This window comes from Mauremys mutica, chromosome 19, assembly GCF_020497125.1.
Source record: "Mauremys mutica isolate MM-2020 ecotype Southern chromosome 19, ASM2049712v1, whole genome shotgun sequence".
Taxonomy (NCBI): domain Eukaryota; kingdom Metazoa; phylum Chordata; order Testudines; family Geoemydidae; genus Mauremys; species Mauremys mutica.
Window position 1 is genome coordinate 3,198,968 of NC_059090.1, and position 23,617 is coordinate 3,222,584.

Genomic DNA, 23,617 nt, shown 5'->3' on the forward strand with positions numbered 1-23,617 from the left:
CCATCCCAGACCCATCCACTATCCATCCACCCGTCCCCAAACAGGCCCATCCACCCGTCCCCAAAACAGACCCATCCACTATCCATTCACCCGTCCTCAAACACACATCCACTATCCATCCACGCGTCCCTAAACAAAAACCCCCCACTATCCATACACGCGTCCCTAAATAACCCCCCCCCCACTATCCATCCACCCATCCCCAAACAGTCCCATCCACTATCCATCCACCCATCCACAAACAGTCCCATCCACTATCCATCCACCCATCCCCAAACAGACCCATCCACCCGTCCCCAAACAGACCCATCCACTATCCATCCACCCGTCCTCAAACACACATCCACTATCCATCCACGCGTCCCTAAATAAAACCCCCCCACTATCCATCCACCCATCCCCAAACAGTCCCATCCACTATCCATCCACCCATCCCAAACAGACCCATCCACTATCCGTCCACCCATCCCCAAACAGACCCATCCACCTGTCCCCAAACAGTCCCATCCACTATCCATCCACCCATCCCCAAACAGACCCATCCACTATCCGTCCACCCATCCCAAAACAGACCTATCCACCCGTCCCCAAACTGACCCATCCACTATCCATCCACCCGTCCCCAAACAGTCCCATCCACTATCCATCCACCCATCCCAAACAGACCCATCCACTCTCCATCCACCCATCCCCAAACAGACCCACCCACTGTCCATCCACTCATCTCAGACAGACCCATCCACTCTCCATCCACCCGTCCCAAACAAACCCATCCACTATCCCTCCACCCGTCCCCAAACAGACCCATCCACTATCCGTCCACCCGTCCCCAAACAGACCCATCCACTATCCATCCACCCATCCCCAAACAGTCCCATCCACTATCCATCCACCCATCCCAAACAGACCCATCCACTATCCATCCACCCGTCCCCAAACAGACCCATCCACCGGTCCCCAAACAGACCCATCCACTATCCATCCACCCGTCCTCAAATACACATCCACTATCCATCCACGCGTCCCTAAAGAAAACCCCCCCACTATCCATCCACGCGTCCCTAAATAAAACCCCCCCACTATCCATCCACCCATCCCCAAACAGTCCCATCCACTATCCAGCCACCCATCCCCAAACAGTCCCATCCACTATCCATCCACCCATCCCAAAACAGACCTATCCACCCATCCCCAAACTGACCCATCCACTATCCATCCACCCGTCCCCAAACAGTCCCATCAACTATCCATCCACCCATCCCAAACAGACCCATCCACTCTCCATCCACCCATCCCCAAACAGACCCACCCACTGTCCATCCACTCATCTCAGACAGACCCATCCACTCTCCATCCACCCGTCCCAAACAAACCCATCCACTATCCCTCCACCCGTCCCCAAACAGACCCATCCACTATCCGTCCACCCGTCCCCAAACAGACCCATCCACTATCCATCCACCCATCCCCAAACAGTCCCATCCACTATCCATCCACCCATCCCAAACAGACCCATCCACTATCCATCCACCCGTCCCCAAACAGACCCATCCACCGGTCCCCAAACAGACCCATCCACTATCCATCCACCCATCCTCAAATACACATCCACTATCTATCCACGCGTCCCTAAACAAACCCCCCCCACTATCCATCACGCGTCCCTAAATAAAAACCCCCCACTATCCATCCACCCATCCCCAAACAGTCCCATCCACTATCCAGCCACCCATCCCCAAACAGTCCCATCCACTATCCATCCACCCATCCCCAAACAGACCCATCCACCCGTCCCCAAACAGTCTCATCCACTATCCATCCACCCATCCCCAAACAGTCCCATCCACTATCCATCCACCCATCCCCAAACAGACCCATCCACTATCCGTCCACCCGTCCCCAAACAGTCCCATCCACTATCCATCCACCCATCACCAAACAGACCCACCCACTGTCCATCCACTCATCTCAGACAGACCCATCCACTCTCCATCCACCCATCCCCAAACAGACCCATCCACTATCCATCCACTCATCTCAGACAGACCCGTCCACTCTCCATCCACTCGTCCCCAAACAGACCCACCCACTGTCCATCCAGCCATCCCCAAACAGACCCATCCACTATCCATCCACCCGTCCCCAAACAGTCCCATCCACTATCCATCCACCCATCCCAAACAGACCCATCCACTATCCATCCACTCATCTCAGACAGACCCGTCCACTCTCCATCCACCCGTCCCCAAAGAGACCCACCCACTGTCCATCCAGCCATCCCCAAACAGTCCCATCCACTATCCATCCACCCATCCCCAAACAGACCCATCCACTATCCGTCCACCCATCCCCAAACAGACCCATCCACCCGTCCCCAAACAGTCCCATCCACTAACCATCCACCCATCCCCAAACAGACCCATCCACTATCCGTCCACCCGTCCCCAAACAGACCCATCCACTATCCATCCACCCAACCCCAAACAGTCCCATCCACTATCCATCCACCCATCCCAAACAGACCCATCCACTATCCATCCACCCGTCCCCAAACAGACCCATCCACCGGTCCCCAAACAGACCCATCCACTATCCATCCACCCGTCCTCAAATACACATCCACTATCCATCCACGCGTCCCTAAAGAAACCCCCCCGACTATCCATCCACGCGTCCCTAAATAAAACCCCCCCACTATCCATCCACCCATCCCCAAACAGTCCCATCCACTATCCAGCCACCCATCCCCAAACAGTCCCATCCACTATCCATCCACCCATCCCAAAACAGACCTATCCACCCATCCCCAAACTGACCCACCCACTGTCCATCCACTCATCTCAGACAGACCCATCCACTCTCCATCCACCCGTCCCAAACAAACCCATCCACTATCCCTCCACCCGTCCCCAAACAGACCCATCCACTATCCATCCACCCGTCCCCAAACAGACCCATCCACCGGTCCCCAAACAGACCCATCCACTATCCATCCACCCGTCCTCAAATACACATCCACTATCCATCCACGCGTCCCTAAATAAAACCCCCCCACTATCCATCCACCCATCCCCAAACAGTCCCATCCACTATCCAGCCACCCATCCCCAAACAGTCCCATCCACTATCCATCCACCCATCCCAAAACAGACCTATCCACCCATCCCCAAACTGACCCATCCACTATCCATCCACCCGTCCCCAAACAGTCCCATCAACTATCCATCCACCCATCCCAAACAGACCCATCCACTCTCCATCCACCCATCCCCAAACAGACCCACCCACTGTCCATCCACTCATCTCAGACAGACCCATCCACTCTCCATCCACCCGTCCCAAACAAACCCATCCACTATCCCTCCACCCGTCCCCAAACAGACCCATCCACTATCCGTCCACCCGTCCCCAAACAGACCCATCCACTATCCATCCACCCATCCCCAAACAGTCCCATCCACTATCCATCCACCCATCCCAAACAGACCCATCCACTATCCATCCACCCGTCCCCAAACAGACCCATCCACCGGTCCCCAAACAGACCCATCCACTATCCATCCACCCATCCTCAAATACACATCCACTATCTATCCACGCGTCCCTAAACAAACCCCCCCCACTATCCATCACGCGTCCCTAAATAAAAAACCCCCCACTATCCATCCACCCATCCCCAAACAGTCCCATCCACTATCCAGCCACCCATCCCCAAACAGTCCCATCCACTATCCATCCACCCATCCCCAAACAGACCCATCCACCCGTCCCCAAACAGTCTCATCCACTATCCATCCACCCATCCCCAAACAGTCCCATCCACTATCCATCCACCCATCCCCAAACAGACCCATCCACTATCCGTCCACCCGTCCCCAAACAGTCCCATCCACTATCCATCCACCCATCACCAAACAGACCCACCCACTGTCCATCCACTCATCTCAGACAGACCCATCCACTCTCCATCCACCCATCCCCAAACAGACCCATCCACTATCCATCCACTCATCTCAGACAGACCCGTCCACTCTCCATCCACTCGTCCCCAAACAGACCCACCCACTGTCCATCCAGCCATCCCCAAACAGACCCATCCACTATCCATCCACCCGTCCCCAAACAGTCCCATCCACTATCCATCCACCCATCCCCAAACAGACCCATCCACTATCCATCCACTCATCTCAGACAGACCCGTCCACTCTCCATCCACCCGTCCCCAAAGAGACCCACCCACTGTCCATCCAGCCATCCCCAAACAGTCCCATCCACTATCCATCCACCCATCCCCAAACAGACCCATCCACTATCCGTCCACCCATCCCCAAACAGACCCATCCACCCGTCCCCAAACAGTCCCATCCACTAACCATCCACCCATCCCCAAACAGACCCATCCACTATCCGTCCACCCGTCCCCAAACAGACCCATCCACTATCCATCCACCCAACCCCAAACAGTCCCATCCACTATCCATCCACCCATCCCAAACAGACCCATCCACTATCCATCCACCCGTCCCCAAACAGACCCATCCACCGGTCCCCAAACAGACCCATCCACTATCCATCCACCCGTCCTCAAATACACATCCACTATCCATCCACGCGTCCCTAAAGAAACCCCCCCGACTATCCATCCACGCGTCCCTAAATAAAACCCCCCCACTATCCATCCACCCATCCCCAAACAGTCCCATCCACTATCCAGCCACCCATCCCCAAACAGTCCCATCCACTATCCATCCACCCATCCCAAAACAGACCTATCCACCCATCCCCAAACTGACCCACCCACTGTCCATCCACTCATCTCAGACAGACCCATCCACTCTCCATCCACCCGTCCCAAACAAACCCATCCACTATCCCTCCACCCGTCCCCAAACAGACCCATCCACTATCCATCCACCCGTCCCCAAACAGACCCATCCACCGGTCCCCAAACAGACCCATCCACTATCCATCCACCCGTCCTCAAATACACATCCACTATCCATCCACGCGTCCCTAAAGAAAACCCCCCCACTATCCATCCACGCGTCCCTAAATAAACCCCCCCCACTATCCATCCACCCATCCCCAAACAGTCCCATCCACTATCCAGCCACCCATCCCCAAACAGTCCCATCCACTATCCATCCACCCATCCCAAAACAGACCTATCCACCCATCCCCAAACTGACCCATCCACTATCCATCCACCCGTCCCCAAACAGTCCCATCAACTATCCATCCACCCATCCCAAACAGACCCATCCACTCTCCATCCACCCATCCCCAAACAGACCCACCCACTGTCCATCCACTCATCTCAGACAGACCCATCCACTCTCCATCCACCCGTCCCAAACAAACCCATCCACTATCCATCCACCCGTCCCCAAACAGACCCATCCACCGGACCCCAAACAGACCCATCCACTATCCATCCACCCATCCCCAAACAGTCCCATCCACTATCCATCCACCCATCCCAAACAGACCCATCCACTATCCATCCACCCGTCCCCAAACAGACCCATCCACCGGTCCCCAAACAGACCCATCCACTATCCATCCACCCATCCTCAAATACACATCCACTATCCATCCACGCGTCCCTAAACAAACCCCCCTCCACTATCCATCACGCGTCCCTAAATAAAACCCCCCCACTATCCATCCACCCATCCCCAAACAGTCCCATCCACTATCCAGCCACCCATCCCCAAACAGACCCATCCACCCGTCCCCAAACAGTCTCATCCACTATCCATCCACCCATCCCCAAACAGTCCCATCCACTATCCATCCACCCATCCCCAAACAGACCCATCCACTATCCGTCCACCCGTCCCCAAACAGTCCCATCCACTATCCATCCACCCATCACCAAACAGACCCACCCACTGTCCATCCACTCATCTCAGACAGACCCATCCACTCTCCATCCACCCATCCCCAAACAGACCCATCCACTATCCATCCACTCATCTCAGACAGACCCATCCACTCTCCATCCACCCGTCCCCAAACAGACCCACCCACTGTCCATCCAGCCATCCCCAAACAGACCCATCCACTATCCATCCACCCGTCCCCAAACAGTCCCATCCACTATCCATCCACCCATCCCCAAACAGACCCATCCACTATCCATCCACTCATCTCAGACAGACCCGTCCACTCTCCATCCACCCGTCCCCAAAGAGACCCACCCACTGTCCATCCAGCCATCCCCAAACAGACCCATCCACTATCCATCCACCCATCCCCAAACAGTCCCATCCACTATCCATCCACCCATCCCCAAACAGACCCATCCACTATCCGTCCACCCATCCCCAAACAGACCCATCCACCCATCCCCAAACAGACCCATCCACTATCCATCCACTCATCTCAGACAGACCCGTCCACTCTCCATCCACCCGTCCCCAAAGAGACCCACCCACTGTCCATCCAGCCATCCCCAAACAGACCCATCCACTATCCATCCACCCATCCCCAAACAGTCCCATCCACTATCCATCCACCCATCCCCAAACAGACCCATCCACTATCCGTCCACCCATCCCCAAACAGACCCATCCACCCATCCCCAAACAGACCCATCCACTATCCATCCACCCATCCCAAACAGACCCATCCACTATCCGTCCACCCGTCCCCAAACAGACCCATCCACTATCCGTCCACCCGTCCCCAAACAGACCTATCCACTATCCATCCACCCATCCCAAACAGACCCATCCACTATCCGTCCACCCATCCCCAAACAGACCCATCCACTATCCATCCACTCATCTCAGACAGATCCATCCACTCTCCATCCACCCGTCCCAAACAAACCCATCCACTATCCCTCCACCCATCCCAAACAGACCCATCCACTATCCGTCCACCCATCCCCAAACAGACCCATCCACTATCCGTCCACCCGTTCCCAAACAGACCCACCCACTGTCCATCCAGCCATCCCCAAACAGACCCATCCACTATCCGTCCACCCTTCCCCAAACAGACCTACCCACTGTCCATCCAGCCATCCCCAAACAGACCCACCCACTATCCGTCCACCTCCATACAGATTTCTCTCTCTCTTAATCGGTTCTTACACTGCACCCAGTGTTTTGCAATCTGAGCACTGCTCTCCGTTACAATCCACCTGCATGCTATTTGAAGGCCCCACACTTTCTACCTACCTCAGTCTGTGCCATCTTCCATACCTTTATAGACCCTGCATTCCCAGACCACGGCTGCATTTCACATATCTAACTTTCTGCAGGAGCTGGCGGGGTCGGAGGCCTGGTGCCCGGTGGAGTCGGAGGCCTGGTGCCCGGTGGAGTCGGAGGTCTGGTGCCCGGTGGAGTCGGAGGCCTGGTGCCCGGTGGAGTTGGAGGCCTGGTGCCCGGTGGAGTCGGAGGCATCCCAGGTGCTGGCAGAGTTGGAGATAATCTCATTCTGTTCCAGTAGCAGATGAGTGTGTTGGACTCCCTGGTACCATACGATAGGGTTGGACAGTGATGTGGCTGAGTGCACCCCTGCCCCCTTGCTGGTCTCTCTGAGTGGCCCCTCCCTGGCTGGGGTGGAGTCCTGCCATTCTCCCACTCTCAGACCGGGATCTGGATACAGCACCCCAGCTCTGCCAAATGCTCATTGCTGACTGCGGTTCTGGCACGGGCTTGGGACCTGCCCGTAATCAAATGGGAGCTGGTGGAGTTGGCCGTGTCACAGGCAGGCAGCAGTGCCAGGCTGTGCTGGTGTCTGAGCAGCCCAGAGTCAGCGTCCTCCCAGCCCCCACAGGATGAGCCATTGATCCCACTGGCCCAGCTCCCTGGGCAGCGGCAGCGCTGGTGCCCCCGTGTGAGCTGAGCCTGCGCAGGGATGGATCAGACAGACACAGGCTGCTGTGCCCCTGCGAGCAGGCTGGGTCCCTCGTGCCAGTGCAGACCCGGCCGCAGAGGGAGGCTGCACTGGTGTCAGGGGAAGAGCAGGAGGGTTCAGCAGAGGCAGAGCTGAGCTGGGGCAGTGGTGCCCGTGGGCCTGGCTAGGCAGAGGAGAGAGTGTGGATGAGCCGGGCTGTTCGCCAGGGCAGGACGCTGATCCCTGCCTCTCGCTCTCTCCCCAGGACTCAGTCCCGCAGCAGCTAAAGCAGCTGCCAAAGCAGCCAAGTACGGTGAGTGGGGCTTCCCCAGCCCTCCCCCTCCAGCCCTGACCCTCCCCGCTTCCCTCCAACCCTCCCCCTCCAGCCCCGACCCTCCCCGCTTCCCTCCAACCCTCCCCCTCCAGCCCCGACCTTCCCCACTTCCCTCCAACCCTCCCACTCCAGCCCCGACCCTCCCCGCTTCCCTCCAACCCTCCCCCTCCAGCCCTGACCCTCCCCGCTTCCCTCCAACCCTCCCACTCCAGCCCCGCCCCTCCCCTCTTCCCTCCAACCCTCCCACTCCAGCACCGACCCTCCCCGCTTCCCTCCAACCCTCCCCCTCCAGCCCTGACCCTCCCCGCTTCCCTCCAACCCTCCCCCTCCAGCCCCGACCCTCCCCGCTTCCCTCCAACGCTCCCCCCAGCCCCGACCCTCCCCGCGTCCCTGCATCCCTCCCCCTGCAGCCCGGTCGCGCGGCGCTTCCCTCCCTGGCTCTCCGCAGCCCCGACCCTCCCCGCTTCCCTCCAACCCTCCCCCTCCAGCCCCGACCCTCCCCGGTACCCTCCCCCCCTCCCCCTCCAGCCCCGACCCTCCCCTCTTGCCTCCAACCCTCCCCCTCCAGCGCTTACCCTCCCCCTCCCTCCAAATCTCCCCCTCCAGCCCCGACCCTCCCCCTTCCCTCCAACCCTCCCCCTCCAGCCCCGACCCTCCCCGCTTCCCTCCAACCCTCCCCTCCATCCCCGACCCTCCCCCTTCCCTCCAACCCTCCCCCTCCAGCCCCGACCCTCCCCGCTTCCCTCCAACGCTCCCCCCCAGCCCCGACCCTCCCCACTTCCCTCCAAATCTCCCCCTCCAGCCCCGACCCTCCCCACTTCCCTCCAACCCTCCCCCTCCAGCCCTGACCCTCCCCCTTCCCTCCAACCCTCCCCCTCCAGCCCCGACCCTCCCCGCTTCCCTCCAACGCTACCCCGAGCCCCGACCCTCCCCGCTTCCCTCCAACGCTCCCCCTCCAGCCCCGACCCTCCCCCTCCCGCCAACCCTCCCCCTCCAGCCCCGACCCTCCCCGCTTCCCTCCAACCCTCCCCCTCCAGCCCCGACCCTCCCCCTCCCGCCACCACTCCCCCTCCAGCCCCGACCCTCCCCACTTCCCTCCAGCCCTCCCCCTCCAGCCCCGACCCTCCCCGCTTCCCTCCAACCCTCCCCCTCCAGCCCCGACCCTCCCCCTCCCGCCACCCCTCCCCCTCCAGCCCCGACCCTCCCCACTTCCCTCCAAATCTCCCCCTCCAGCCCCGACCCTCCCCACTTCCCTCCAGCCCCGACCCTCGCCCCTTCCCTCCAACCCTCCCCCTCCAGCCCCGACCCTCCCCACTTCCCTCCAACCCTCCCCCTCCAGCCCCGACCCTCCCCGCTTCCCTCCAACCCTCCCACTCCAGCCCCGACCCTCCCCCTCCCGCCAATCCTCCCCCTCCAGCCCCGACTCTCCCCGCTTCCCTCCAACCCTCCCCCTCCAGCCCCGACCCTCCCCACTTCCTTCCAACCCTCCCCCTCCAGCCCCGACCCTCCCCCTCCCGCCAGCCCTCCCCCTCCAGCCCCGACCCTCCCTCTTCCCTCCAGCCCTCCCCCTTCAGCCCCGACCCTCCCCCTCCCTCCAGCCCTCCCCCTCCAGCCCCGACCCTCCCCCTTCCCTTCAGCCCTCCTGCTCCAGCCCCGACCCTCCCCGCTTCCCTCCAACCCTCCCCCTCCAGCCCCGACCCTCCCCGCTTCCCTCCAACCCTCCCCCTCCAGCCCCGACCCTCCCCCTCCCGCCAGCCCTCCCCTCCACCCACGACCCTCCCTCTTCCCTCCCGCCCTCCCCCTTCCCCCCCGACCCACCCCCTCCCTCCAGCCCTCCCCCTCCAGCCCCGACCCTCCCCCTTCCCTTCAGCCCTCCCCCTCCAGCCCTGATCCCCCCTTCTCTCCAGCCCCGACCCTCCCCCTTCCCTTTAGCCCTCCCCCTTCAGCCCCGACCCTCCCCCTTCCCTCCATCCCTCCCCCTCCAGCCCTGACCCCCCCTTCTCTCCAGCCCCGACCCTCCCCAATTCCCTCAAGCCCTCACCCTCCAGCCCAACCCTCTCCCCCTTCCCTCCAGCCCTCCACCTGGCTGCCCATCACCACCCCCCACCCCTATGCGGAGCGAGTGCGAGGAATGCAAATGGCTACAGGTCTGGCCCAGTGAATGGGCCCATGTCACAGGCATGGAGACCCAGCCCAGAAATGCTCACACTGAGCCCACACAGGCACCTCGTGTCCCCTTCCACCTCAGCCTGCGCTTCTGGCCTTAACCCCCGTCCCTCTCCACAGGTGCTGGCGTCGCACCTGGAGTCGGCGGGGTGCCAGGCTTAGTGCCTGGGGCCGGCGGGCTGCCAGTCGCAACGCCGGGGGCTGGCGGGCTGCCAGTTGTAACGCCGGGCGCTGGGGGAGTGCCAGTCTTTGTGCCTGGTGCAGGAAGAGTGCCAGGCACGGGCATTATACCTGGAGTAGGTAAGTGTATATCCTGTCACTCAGTGGTGCTGGTTCCATGGACTCCTCCCACAGCACAATGGGATGCCCCTCAGAGGGTATCTCCTGGGCACTGGGGCAGCTCTGGCATCAGAGCACCAGGAGGGTTGGGCCCTGCTGTGAGCAGTAGCAGGTGCCTCTGCTTGGGAAGGGCAGAACAGTCACCCATGCGCCATCTGTCCCCTGAAGCCAAGTAAGGTGGGTTGGCGATGGGCGGGCACCGGGCGCCATGTGGCTCCTGACTCTAACTGCAACGTTCTTCTCCCCCTGCAGGGATTCCCCAGCTGGGCGTGCAGCCGGGCGCCAAGCCTCCAAAGTACGGTAGGCACCTCCCCACCTTGGCCCAGCCAATGGCTCTTCTCTGCCCTCCACCCACTGTGGCCCATCCTGCCCACTGTTCCCCTGTGCCTTCTGAGGAGCTGTCCTGTCGCTCAGCGCAGACAGCCGGAGCCAGCCCCCTGTCTCTCCAGACTGACAGTAACTTCCTGCCGGAGCCGCCAACATCCATCCTGGGGACCCTGTCTCCACCCACCGGCCTTGGCTGTGAAACTCTGCCCCTCTCCTGCCCTGCACTGCCCCTCTGGGGAGCTAGGCTGGATCCAGCAAAGGCAGCTTCCCCATAGCCACTACTCCTGCGCTGTCCCACACCCCTCTTCTACTGAGGGGAACAGGGCAGACATAACATCAGAACGGCCACACTGGGTCAGACCAAAGATCCATCCAGCCCAATATCCTGTCTTCCGACAGCAGCCAATGCCAGGTGCTTCAAAGGGAATGAACAGAACAGGGCAATTTACTGAGGGATCCATCCCCTGTCATCCATTCAAAGCATCTGGCAGTCAGAGGCTGCCTGGCCTCTTGGCTAATAGCATTGGTGGACATGTCCCCAGGAACTGATCTAATTCTTGTCTGAACCCAGTTATACTTTTGGCCTTGATAAATCCCCTGGCAAGGAGTTCTGTAGGTTGACTGTGCGTTGTATGAAGAAGTGCTTCCGTCTGTTTGCTTTAAACCTGCTGCCTACTAGACACGGCTTTGAGTGCCACAGAGCCAGTGCTTCCACTTCCCTCCTACAGCACTCCTACAGGGCAGGAGAGGCTGTGGATTTCCTCTCCAGCTAGCACTCCAGAGCAGGCTTTGTTCTTTCCTTTGGCCGGAATCTGTCCCAGCCCCACTTCTGAGTTTAGCTAGGCAGGTTCTCACTGTTCAGCCCCAAATGTGCATGTCGGAGCAGAGCTGTATTGTTTTGTGAGTTCAGGCCTGTGAATTCTCTGCCTTGCATTAAGGAAAAATGGCAGAAGGCATTTGGGGTCAAACTGAGCATTACAGACTATGATCTGTAATGGGGGTTGGACTAGATGACCTCCTGAGGTCCCTTCCAACCCTGAGATTCTATGATCTGTGGCCACGAAACCAAGGCAGACGGGCCAAAGCTTGCAGTGTCCACAGCAAGCAGGAAGAAATCCCTGAGCCCCTCACTGCTCTGCCTCACAAAAAGAACTTACCTGGCAGGTGTGCAGGGATCGGGAACGTGCAGGACCAGATGCATGCAGGGACCGGGACCGTGCCGGGACTGGGACCGTGCAGGGCTCAGCGCGTGCAGGGCTCAGCGTATGCAGGGACCGGGCGCGTGCAGGGCTCAGAGCATGCAGGGCTCAGCATGTGCAGGGACCGGGACCGTTCAGGGACCGGGCACGTGCAGGGCTCAGAGCATGCAGGGCTCAGCGTGAGCAGGGACCGGGACTGTGCAGGGACCAGGTGCTCTCCTTCTTGGCCTGTAGCACTATGGCACTATCAAGAGGCCAGTTCATTTTATGTTTTTAAAGCATTTTCCCTCTGTCTTCCTGGTGCTATTTTATTAAATCTTGCAGTGCATGTTTATCGGGATCACTGATGTAGGCCGTGTGTGTACAGCAGTGTGTGTGTCTGTGTGTGCCTCTTATTAGTACGTGTGCCTGTGTGTGCGCATAGGTTATATGTGTGTGTGTGTGTGTGTGTGCAGGTAATATATGTGTGTGTGTGCATGCGCGCGCAGGTTATATGTGTATGTGTGTGTGTGTGCGTGCAGGTTATATGTGTGTGTGTGTATGTGTGTGCGCGTGAAGGTTATGGGTGTGTGTGTCTCTGTCTGTGTGCATGCAGGTTGTGTATGTACGTATGCAGGTCATGTATGCACATGCATGTGTGTGCAGGTGACTTACATGTGTGCATATGTGTGTGTGCAAGTCATGTCCATGTGTGTGTGTGCAGGGCCGCCCAGAGGGGGGGGCAAGAGGGGCAATTTGCCCCAGGCCCCGAGCCCCACAGGGGCCCCCACCAGAGTTTTTCGGGGCCCCTGGAGCAGGGTCCCTCACTCGCTCCGCGGGGGGGCCGGAAAACTCTTGCGGGGCCGGGCGCAGGAGCTTCTTCTGCTCCCGGTCTTCGCCGGCGGGGGGTCCTTCCGCTCCAGGGCGGAAGGACCCCCTGCTGGCGATTTACCATCGAAGACGGAGCGGGACCCGCCGCCGAAGTGCAGCCCGGTCTTCGGCGGTAATTCGGCGGCGGGGGGGCCTTCCGTTCCGGGACCCGCCGGCGAAGTGCCCCGAAGACCCGCGGCGGGGCCCCCCTCCGCCGAATTATCGCCGAAGACTGGGCTGCACTTCGGCGGCGGGTCCCGGAACGGAAGGGCCCCCCGCCGCCGAAGACCCCGGGCCCCCGGAATCCTCTGGGCGGCCCTGTGTGTGTGTGCGTGTGTGTGTGTGCACACCCTTTGGGAATCCATAGGTTTAAAATCTTGTGACAATCCAGTTTCCTGTGAAAGGACCCAGGAGATACACCTGGATCGGTCATGCAGGGGTGAATATGCTGCCCGCACTGCATGGCTCAGAACCAGGGGTTCTGGGGCCTATGATTAAGGCTAAGATTTTGTCACGGTTATTTTTAGTAAAAATCACAGACAGGTGACAGCCAATAAACAAAACTTCACAGAAGCTGTGACCTGTCTGTGAGTTTTGCTGCTGTGGCTCCATGGTCCTCTCGCCCCCACCCCAAAGTGGCTGGGAGCTGCAGGGTGACCAAAGAGAAAAGGGGACACCCCAGCCGCTCGCTCAGGGTGTCCCCCTCTCCCCACCATTGCTGGAACCCTGAGCAGGGCCTGTCGCTGGAACTTTGCAGGGCCGCCCTGTTGCCTGTCGCTGGAGCCCTGCCCGGGACCCACTGGCTGCCAGCTCCAGAATCCCGCAGCCCTGGGCTGAAGCGGAGAATGTCAGGGCGGTCTCTGGAAGTAGCCTCACCTGTGATCCAACAGAGGCGCTGGCCTAGGAAAGGCGGCCGCAGCCGGCGTAACCGTTTGTGTCCCTGGGGCTGGGATCACAGGCACCGGGGGCCTCCCAGGTTGCAGCTACCAGAGACGCTGAGCTCTGTGGGCCAGGAACTCGAGAGGCAGGATTTGCCCCGGGCTCTGCCCACGTGTGCTGTCAGCATGGGGAAGAGAGGGGCTCTGCAAGGCTTCCCAGAGCTGATGGGCGGGCTGGTGCTGCAGGACTCCAGTGCTCTCCCCTGGCACAGGATTGCCCGTGCTCCCAAGCTCCCCTCTGGAGCACAGAGCCCTGGCAGGGGCCCAGCCCTCATGGCTGCAGGCAGCATCCAGGATGGCAAGTAGCAGCGTTTAACTCATCCCTTCCCCCTTCAGCAAGGGTCCCTCTGGAGCTGCTCTCCCTGGCGGTGGCTCTGGCTGCAGGCCAGTCCCGGGTTAGGAGTCAGGCCCAGGGTGGCGAGGGCAGAGCTGTCCCAGGCATGGCTGGGGTGATCAATGTGCCCATCCCCCCCTCTGGCTGTGAGCCCTTCACTCAGCACATGGCACCGACACCCCAGGGCCAGCGCCCTCCATGCAGGAGCCCTTCCCCAGCCTCACCCAGTGCGTGGCCCAGGCTCCCTCCCACCCCGTCCCACTTGCCAGAACACCCTCCCTGGCCCGCTGTCTTTGTGTCAGTCTCACCTCCTGCCCTGGGGGCCAGCGGGCTGGGAGAGACCCAGGGCAGGCACTGGCAGGGGCCACCAGTGGTTTGTCACCTGCTCCCCTCTCCGCCCTTGCACCCCGGCTCACAGAAGGCCTCGTCCTGGCCAGAGCTGGCACTGGCCTGAAGGCTCTTACAGCAGGCGAGGCCCTGGTGCGGGGCGGGGGTGATGTGCTGGGGGGCAAGCACTGTGTCTGCAGGCGGGGGCGGGGGGCAGGATTCTCCCTACAGGCCAGTCGCCAGGCCCTGGCCCAGCTCGCATTACCTACCCCTTTGCCACAGGCCGTTGCTTTCCTGGGCCCCTGGCTAATGCCGGATGCAGCCTGGCTAGCTCCCTTCCCTGCCAGAGGCTCTGTCCAGAGGAGCCAGAGGGAGCACGTGGGTGTGGGGGGGGGCCCGGCCTACAGGCCACTGCCCTCCTCTCTCTCCCTTCCCCGCATGGCGCTTCCACAGGCCACTCCTCACTTCTGGGAGGCCACACACTTCTGGGGTGCTGCCCCAGCCACTGGCTCCGCTCTTCCCAGAGGGCCTGGCCCTGGGCGCCTGCTGCCAGCAGCGAGCAGCTGCTCTCACTGGCCGGTGGCTGATGGAGCCTTTGCTTGGCAGGCCACAGCACTGGAGCTGGGCTGCCGGGGGCCAGCCAGCACTAGAGGCTCGTAGGGCCTGGTTCCTCCCCACATGGCAGTGTGTGCCCATGTTCCCCCCAGAGCAGCCAGACCTGCACACATCTCTCCAGGGCCTGGTGCAGTGCTTCGCTTAGCATGGACAGACCTGCACGCACACGTGTGCTGAGCGTGTGCATACTGTACACATGTGCGTGTACCTGGGGGGGGGGTGCATGCGTACGTGTGTGTCTGCGTGGTGCACAGGTTCACATTAATGTCCCAGGGCCTTCTCATGCACACTACCCGGAGCACCTGTCCTGCTCCATGCCCGGCCCTGTGGGGAGGAGGTTCCTAGAGCTCCTGGCCTCAGGACTGGGTGGCCCCTGCTAGGTGCAGGGGGTGGCGAGGGATGGCCTCCCCCAGATGGCAGGGTGAATGGCTACGGAGTGCCGGAGCAGGATGCTAGTCTTGGGGAATGTCGCCTGCCTTGGTCCCAGGGGAAGGGGTCCCCGGCCCCGATGCCCCTCAGTCCTATCCAAAGCAGCCCCCAAACAGTGGCAATGAAGGGATGTTCCTTTCTTAGCATCTCAGAGCCAGGAGACTCCACTGCCGCCCTGAGGGCCCTCATCCATCCAGCTCTCAGCACCGTGGGCCCCCCACACTGTCATGGAGCCATGAGCCAAAGGCTTGTGCCCACTTGGGGCTCCCCCACCCCCATCACCCAGCCGGGGGATGCTAAGGTTTGCTGAATGCCGAGGGTGTGAATTTCCCACCTGTTCTGTGCCACAGGGTTTCTGTATCCAGAGGCTAGTGGCAAACCTCTCAAGCCATGTAACTGGCCCAGCCCCACTGGGTTCAGCCTCTCCCAGCAGGGGACACCGTAGGGAGCAGGGCAGGAGCGCTGGCTGGCTCCGAGCAGGGGGTGCTGTAGGGGCAGGCTCACTGGTGAGAGTGCAGTGTTAGTGTCTCCAGGGAGTTTCTTGGGGAGCCTTTGCCCTGCAGGTTATGGGCCGGGCACCCGTCCCGTAGTTTGAGGGCCATCCCTTGGCCACTGGAACGTTACGTTGACACAGGTGGTAACTGCACTGGACACCTGAGGGCAGGGCAGTGGAAATGTTCACTTGAGAGAGAAATCCAAGTGGTGCTCAGAAAAATGGTGTGTCCCTAAAAATACAGTCTTGTCATGTGCTTTCCCCTTACTACCATCCCCCAAAGGTAGGCAGCCTATGCCACGTCTGCAGCCACGGCAATAAATGAGGAACTGGGTTCTCCCTGGCCCAGCTGCCAGCGCCTCTCACCTGGCCATGGGGAGCAGCTTGACCTGGGCTGCCTGCACTTAAGGGCCTCTGAGCTGTCACTGGGCCCCATGTCAGTCTGGGGGCTGTGAGCCCAGCCCTGCCCCACCCGGCCTCACCCAGCCCTGCCTTGTCACGCTGCTTTGTAGTCTGGCTCTGTCCATGGATCCCTGGTTGCCCACCTGGCTGGTCCAGGCAGCTTTCCCCATCAGAGGCTGCAGGGTGACGGCACCTCCCCCTGCTCATCCCCTCAGGACCCGGGCATGGTGGCCATGCTGGTGCAGCCAGGTACGCGCCTCCCCAGCACACGCCCTCCCCTGTGCAGCTGCTTGTGAAACGTGGACACAGGAGGGGCAGCCCAGCCGAGGGGAAACGTTCTCTCTGTGCCCAGCTGGGCTGTGGCTGGACTGCAGGGAGCCCCCGGCTGCTTAGGCTGACCCCCCACCCATCTCAATGTGGCGCAGTCCGGTGAGGAGCGTTTCCAGACGCTGGCATCTCTTGGTGCAGAGCAGCCCTGGGGAGGGAGGGTCCTGGGGAGAGGGGCGTGGGCCTGTGAGATGAACCTGAGGAGGGGGCTCCGGGTTGGCTGTGCCCTGCCCTTTGCAGCGGGGGGACACCAGGAGCAGCATCTCTAGACTTAGGGCCTCCCATCAGGCAGCAGTGTAGGAAACAGGGCAGGAGCGCTGGCTGGGGGGGGCCTCCCCGCTACCCCAGCCCAGCCTCTCCCAGCACCGGGTGCTATGGGGAGTGGGGCAGGAGCGCTGGCTGGGGGGGGGCCTCCCCGCTACCCCAGCCCAGCCTCTCCCAGCACCGGGTGCTATGGGGAGTGGGGCAGGAGCGCTGGCTGGGGGGCGGCCTCCCCGCTACCCCAGCCCAGCCTCTCCCAGCACCGGGTGCTATGGGGAGTGGGGCAGGAGCGCTGGCTGGGGGGCGGCCTCCCCGCTACCCCAGCCCAGCCTCTCCCAGCACCGGGTGCTATGGGGAGTGGGGCAGGAGCGCTGGCTGGGGGGGGCCTCCCCACTACCCCAGCCCAGCCTCTCCCTGCACCGGGTGCTATGGGGAGTGGGGCAGGAGCGCTGGCTGTGGGGGGGGCCTCCCCGCTACCCTAGCCCAGCCTCTCCCAGCACCGGGTGCTATGGGGAGTGGGGCAGGAGCGGTGGCTGGGGGGGGGCCTCCCCGCTACCCCAGCCCAGCCTCTCCCAGCACCGGGTGCTATGGGGAGTGGGGCAGGAGCGGTGGCTGGGGGGGGGCCTCCCCGCTACCCCAGCCCAGCCTCTCCCAGCACCGGGTGCTATGGGGAGTGGGGCAGGAGCGCTGGCTGCGGGGGGGGCCTCCCCGCTACCCCAGCCCAGCCTCTCCCAGCACCGGGTGCTATGGGGAGTGGGGCAGGAGCGGTGGCTGCGGGGGGGGCCTCCCCGCTACCCCAGCCCAGCCTCTCCCAGCACTGGGTGCTATGGGGAGTGGGGCAGGAGCGGTGGCTGCGGGGTCGGCCTCCCCGCTACCCCAGCCCAGCCTCTCCCAGCACCGGGTGCTATGGGGAGTGGGGCAGGAGCGCTGGCTGGGGGGGAGGGGTCTCCTGGCTATGCCCGTCCAGCCTCTCCCAGCGGGGGTGCTGTGGGGGGAGGTGGCAGGGATGTTGTGACACTGGCGCTGCTGTCAGTTACTGACTGACTGTGTTTGCTGTTGTAGGGTTCGGTGTTGGGGGCCTGCAGCCAGGTGAGTGAATGGGGCTGGGGGGAGCTCATGCTGTGCCCGCCTGCGGCTATGCTGGGCATTGCCTAGGAAATGCCTTAGCCTCCCTGGGCTGGGATGCTGGGGCCAGTGGTGCCTTCGGCATGGCCCTGCTCTTTAGCTGCTCCCCAGGCAGGGTGCTGGAGAAGCTGGACTGTGCTGTTCTGGCAGGAGGAGCGAACCCAGGTGTGACGAAGTGGGAATGTTCTTAATGTTTTCTCTGAATACTGTGTGGGTGCCTCAGTTTCCCCTGTGCAGTTCTTAAGTATCTAGGTGGTGGGATAAGGGGGTGTGATTGTTGCAGAGCCTTAGAGGGCCAGCGTGATGGTGTCTACACAGAGAATGGCGACACCCTGTCTCCTGGCAACTGATGGCCTGGGCCCCTCCCCTGCAAGGTGCCAGCTGAAGGTGTTGAAGAACAAAGAGATCAGGGGCCTCCTGGCCCGGGGATAGAGACAAAGCTCAGAGGAGGGGCTGGAGGGAGTTTCAGTTTGGAGCTGGCTGGGGAAAGAGAGGGAGGCCCAGACCCAGGGCCTGGCCTCCCTGCCCTCAAGATGGACCTGACCTGTTTCCTGTACCTACAAGCTCTGGTTTGGACTGTGTTCCTGTCATTTAATAAACCTTCTGTGTTACTGGCTGGCTGAGAGTCACGTCTGACTGTGGACTTGGGGTGCAAGGCCACTGGCTTCCCCAGAGCCCCGCCTGTGCGGACTCGCTGCAGGAAGCGCACGGTGTGGAAGGAGATGCTGAATGCTCCGAGGTCAGACCCAGGAAGGTGGAAGCTGCGTGAGCTTCTTGCCCTGGAGACAGTGCGCTCCCCCAGAGTCCTGACTGGCTTCCTATGGAGTAGTTGCAGAGCATCGCCCAGTGACTCCGTGACACCAGGCAGGCTACTGCCCCGGACAAGCTGCCAGGACCTATGGGCAATGTGCCCTGGGCACCAGGGAACCGACCTGCTCTTTAGCCAGCCATGGCCTGGGAGGGCTTTCTAGGGCACAGGAGCCAGCAGGGCCCCATGCAGCCATTGGGTGCCCTGGGGGGATGGGGCCAGACATTCACAGCCATTGCTGCTCAGGTGGGACTGAGCCTTGATCAGACGAGGACTGGAGCCTGGGGGCTCATCTCCCTGCCCAGGGTGGGGCCAGGAGAGCTGCGGCCCAAGGTGGTGCCAGTCCATGCTCTGGGTCTCCTCTGGCACAGCCTCTGGCACTGCCAGGCAGCCCCCAGCAGGGGAAGGGTGTTACTGTGAGCTGCAGGCCCAGAGGATGCTGTGGGGTGCATGGCACGACCCTCCGCAAGCCAGGCCAGTGGCTCGCCCCAGCTTCACACGCTCTCATTTTGTTCTAGGGGCTGGAGTTCCTGGCTTCGGTTTGTCTCCCATTTACCCAGGTATGTTTGTCAGCTCAGTTCCTGTCTCCTAGCAGTCGGGCCTGAGCCCCGGCTAGGGCCCCATCCCCCTGCATGGGCCTCTTGGCCACACCTGGGCTCCCAGCATAGCTCTGCCGCACTGTGCTGCGGCCAGGCCCATGTCGCCGGGCAGGGCCCGTGCCCAGGGGGCTGTGTCCACTGGCTGCGGCCCAGGAGGGAGGCCTGTGCCCAGGGAGATGGGCCTAGGACTGGGGCCTAGGCCCAGAGGGCTGTGTCCACTGGCTGGGCCCTGGTCCGTGCCGAATACATTCGGTCTGCCTGGGAGGCTTATTGAGCCCGTGGGGCTGGGGCAGCCCTCGGGGGATGGTGCCAGGTCCCCTGCGAGAGGCCCCAGTTCAGCGCAGCGGTGTAAACATAAGAACATAAGGAGGGGGTACCGACAGGGCTGGCACTGAGGACTCTGCTTTCTTCCAGGTGGACTCGCTGGCCAGCTGGGATACGGTGGTGAGTGGGTGCCCATGCCAGCCAGGGCTGGGCTAGGCAGGACTCACTGATGCCCGGAGAACCAGCCCCTCTCCCTGGGGAAGCCCAGTGTGGCTGGGGGGCCCAGAGCCTGCTCTCCCCAGCTCCTGAGGACGATACCAGGCAGCCGCCAGTGTGAGGGGGTGGGCACCGTGCCTGGGATGGGTGTGCGGCCTGTGAGCGCAGAGCCATTTGCTCTCCCCGAGGGCTCATTGCAGCACAGTGGTTTCTGCTCAGGTCTCACCTTCTCCGGGGCTGCCCCAGGGTAACGGGGGATGGGGTAAGAGCAGCCCATTCCCGATTCCTTAGGTACAGTACCTGGGACCTGGGACATGGACCCGAGACAGGTCCCCGCGCCAGCCTGGCCCTGCCCCAGGCGCATGCAGCCCAAACCAGCAGACACAGGCTGGGCCTCTGCTCGCGTTATACATGGGGACCCTGCAGCCCCTTCCCAAAGCCTGGATTCCCCAGCGCTCCGCAGCCGTGGGGCCAGATTCCCCAAGGGCCGCATGCGCCCATTGGAAACCTAGGCCCAGAGTGAACTGCCCTGGTGGCAGTGCCAGGGAAGGGAGTCCTCATCTCCTGAGTGCCCATGCAGTGCCTTAGCTCCCAAATCCGCCCTCCTCAGCAGCACCCCCACAGCAGCCAGGTGGGGTGGCTCCGGCAGGCCCAGACTCCCCTGCTTTGTGGAGGCAGTGGGCCCGTCACTAGCACACAGCACTTCCCGTGGGCAAGCCAGGCTCCAGTGCTGGGCCCCCCTACCCCTACCCCTATCCCCGCCTTCTCCCACCTGAGCAAGGGTGCCCTCTGCAGCCAGGAACCCTGCCTTAGCTTGCCTGCGAGGTGGGCCCTGCACCCAGCCTGTTGCCCACAGCAGGGGCGGGCACCTCTCTGTGCACTGCAGCTGCAGCCAGGCCCTGGAGCAAAGGGGGTTGATCACTTTGCTGAGCCGCGTCACTGCTCTGCTGGTCGATAGGGGTCGATGGCTTCGGGGTGGGGAGCCGCTCTCTGCTGCCTTTGGGAACTGGCATCCTGGATGAGCTGCCAACAGCCCCTGCTGCTCCCACAAAGTGCCCCTGGGGAGAGGGGCTGGGGAGAGGGGGCCCATGAGGCCCACCGCCCATCCTCAGACTCCCAGGGACTGTGGCTGGCTCGGAGAGCGGGGAACCGGTGGCCCATGCTCCCTGCTGCCTATGGACGGGCTGCGTACTCCTTGGGCCTGTGCTGACGGGTTGTTTTCTCTGCCTCTCCACAGGAAAACCTCTCAAGACCTATGGTGGGGCCCTGGGAGCCCTGGGATACAGAGGTAGGTGCCCTGCACAGGGACTGTGCCAGACAGGGCAAGGCACACCCCGGGGAGCAGGATGGGAAAGCCCCACTGCCTCTTTGCACTTGGAAGGAAGAAGCCTCGTGACTCCTCATCTTGGGGCTCCCCCGGCCTCGTCATTTCGTGCAGCCTGGTTCTGCTGCGCTGGCCGCTCCAGGTGCCAGCCGAGGTGCCCATGCTGCCCATGTTCAGGCTCGGCTGCTGTGCCCACCTGGCCATAGCCTTGGCGCTTGGTTCAGCATGCCCCACTGCCAGGGGCGCACCCAGCCACTCCCACGTTGGGAGCAGCCTTTGTCTCCCCACATTGCAGCTGTGCCCACAGGGCGGCATTGGCCCAGCGACAAGCCCTTCATTCGTAGCATGTTGCTGCCTGCCCGGCCTCATGTTCGCTGCCTCACACAGCAGCACGTGTGTCAGCCTGGGGTGAGCCCATGCCCCCCACAGCGTTGTGCCAGGCCTGGGGCACATCACACCGCGCGGCCCAGCTGGCAGCAGGGGGCCTGCTGGTGGCAGCCTGGCGAACCGCATGCCACTGTCCCTGTCTGGGGGGAGCCCAGGGGCTCGCAGTGCTGAGACTGACACCTCCTTTGTCCCCGGCCAGGTGGCGTGGGCTGTGCGCAGGGGAAGTACTGTGGCAGGAAGCGGAAGTAACCCAGCCAGGCTGCTACCATTAACCTCATGAACTTTGGTGCTACTGCATGGTCTAGAATGTAAACCCTGAGTAAAGCAGTGATCCCGCCCCCCTCCCCCGCTCCCCCCGCCGGCCCCCCGGAGGGAATTTCACAGCCCCTGATGCCCCCTTCACTCCGGCCCGGGGGTCCCCGCCCTCTCTCCAGCGGGAAGCACAGAACAAACTGCGGGAAACGCCATTCCCACTGGTGCTAAAGCTCCCTGCGGGGAGAGCCGGGCAGGCCTCCATGGGGCAGGGGCTTCTCTGGGCAGGGCCCCTCCCCAGGGGCCCTGGCGGGGAGGAGATGGGGGCTGGTTTCCAAGAGACCAGCGAGGGGCTGGGCTCCACCTGCCGCCAGCACATGGGCGAATGGCCCATCAGCAGCGCCCGGCTCCAGCACATCCTAGCTGCTCCCAAGACTCCGTCCAGCTGGCATTCGTGCCACGTGCCAGGGACTGCTTAGCAGCTAGCCAGCCTTGATCCCCCATCCTTGTGTCTGTCAGCCCCATCCGTGCCTGCCCGCCCCAGGGCCCACGCTGCAGGGTGCCACGGGATGGGGTTTGTGGGCTCCATGCAGGCGGGCAGGGGAATGCCTCCTGCTCAGACACTCATGCCAGTGGGGCCAGTAGGGGCTCGTGGGTGGGTTAAATTCACCCAGAGTTCTTTGCAGCAGGGCCATCTGATTGGCTGATCTGTCCTCGCGCTGGAGGACACGGCCCTCCCGGTGCGTGGGGAGGGGCTGGCACTATCAGCAGAGCCAAGTCACTAACACTGATGGGATTAGCCATGCGCCCGCCCTCACTCAGCAGTACTGTACGGGCAGCCAGCGCCAGCCCAGCCCTGCCGTGTCTCCGAGGCCCCGCTGGGACCTGCCCTTCCTCTTGCCCTGGATGCCCGTGTGTTCCTGAGAGCCGTGGGCCAGAAGGACTCGCCCCTCTCCATGTTACTCACTTGGTATAGCTCGGGTGGGACATGTTATAAAGAGGGAAAGTAACTGCTTCCAAACGACTAATAAACAATGACTTCTAAACCACTGCGGCCTCCTGCTCCTTCCGTGCTGCTTCTCCAGACCCAGAGGTGGGGCTCCACCCCAGCGATCTGCCCCGCACAGGGATCCGGCTTCCCCCCCTGCCCCCCATGGTTCTGCCCTGCCTCCCCAGGATCCTTACGGCCTCCCACCCCCCGGGGATCCTCACTGCCTCCCTGCCCACCTGGGGATCTGCCCCACCCAGTTCCTCACTGCACCTGCCTGGGACTCATCCCATTTCTCCAGCTCCACTGCCTGCCTGCAGCACCTGAGCCCCTGCTGCCTCCTGCTGCAGGTACCTGCCATGTAATGTGCCCATTCCACATGGGGCCAGCGAGGCTGGGGGAGAGCCAGCAACAGAGGGACGGGGGAATGGAGTGAGCGGAGAGCGGGGCCTCAGGGACGGGA

The 23,617-nt window shown here is 62.0% G+C and overlaps 1 protein-coding gene across 5 annotated transcripts in view; it reads left to right on the top strand.

Moving 5' to 3' along the window:
- ELN (elastin) overlaps window positions 1-23,215 on the top strand; it is a 97,745-nt gene extending 74,530 nt beyond the window's left edge. For all 5 annotated transcript variants that reach the window (XM_044993643.1, XM_044993647.1, XM_044993645.1 and 2 more), the window contains 9 exons: window positions 7,274-7,420; window positions 8,117-8,164; window positions 10,472-10,651; window positions 10,943-10,990; window positions 18,254-18,280; window positions 19,643-19,684; window positions 20,138-20,167; window positions 21,441-21,491; window positions 22,114-23,215. In XM_044993643.1, coding sequence (XP_044849578.1) covers window positions 7,274-7,420; window positions 8,117-8,164; window positions 10,472-10,651; window positions 10,943-10,990; window positions 18,254-18,280; window positions 19,643-19,684; window positions 20,138-20,167; window positions 21,441-21,491; window positions 22,114-22,163 — 623 coding nt within the window. In that variant the 3' untranslated portion in view covers window positions 22,164-23,215. The remainder of the gene's footprint in view (window positions 1-7,273; window positions 7,421-8,116; window positions 8,165-10,471; window positions 10,652-10,942; window positions 10,991-18,253; window positions 18,281-19,642; window positions 19,685-20,137; window positions 20,168-21,440; window positions 21,492-22,113) is intronic.
- The last annotated feature ends 402 nt before the right edge of the window (window positions 23,216-23,617 follow it).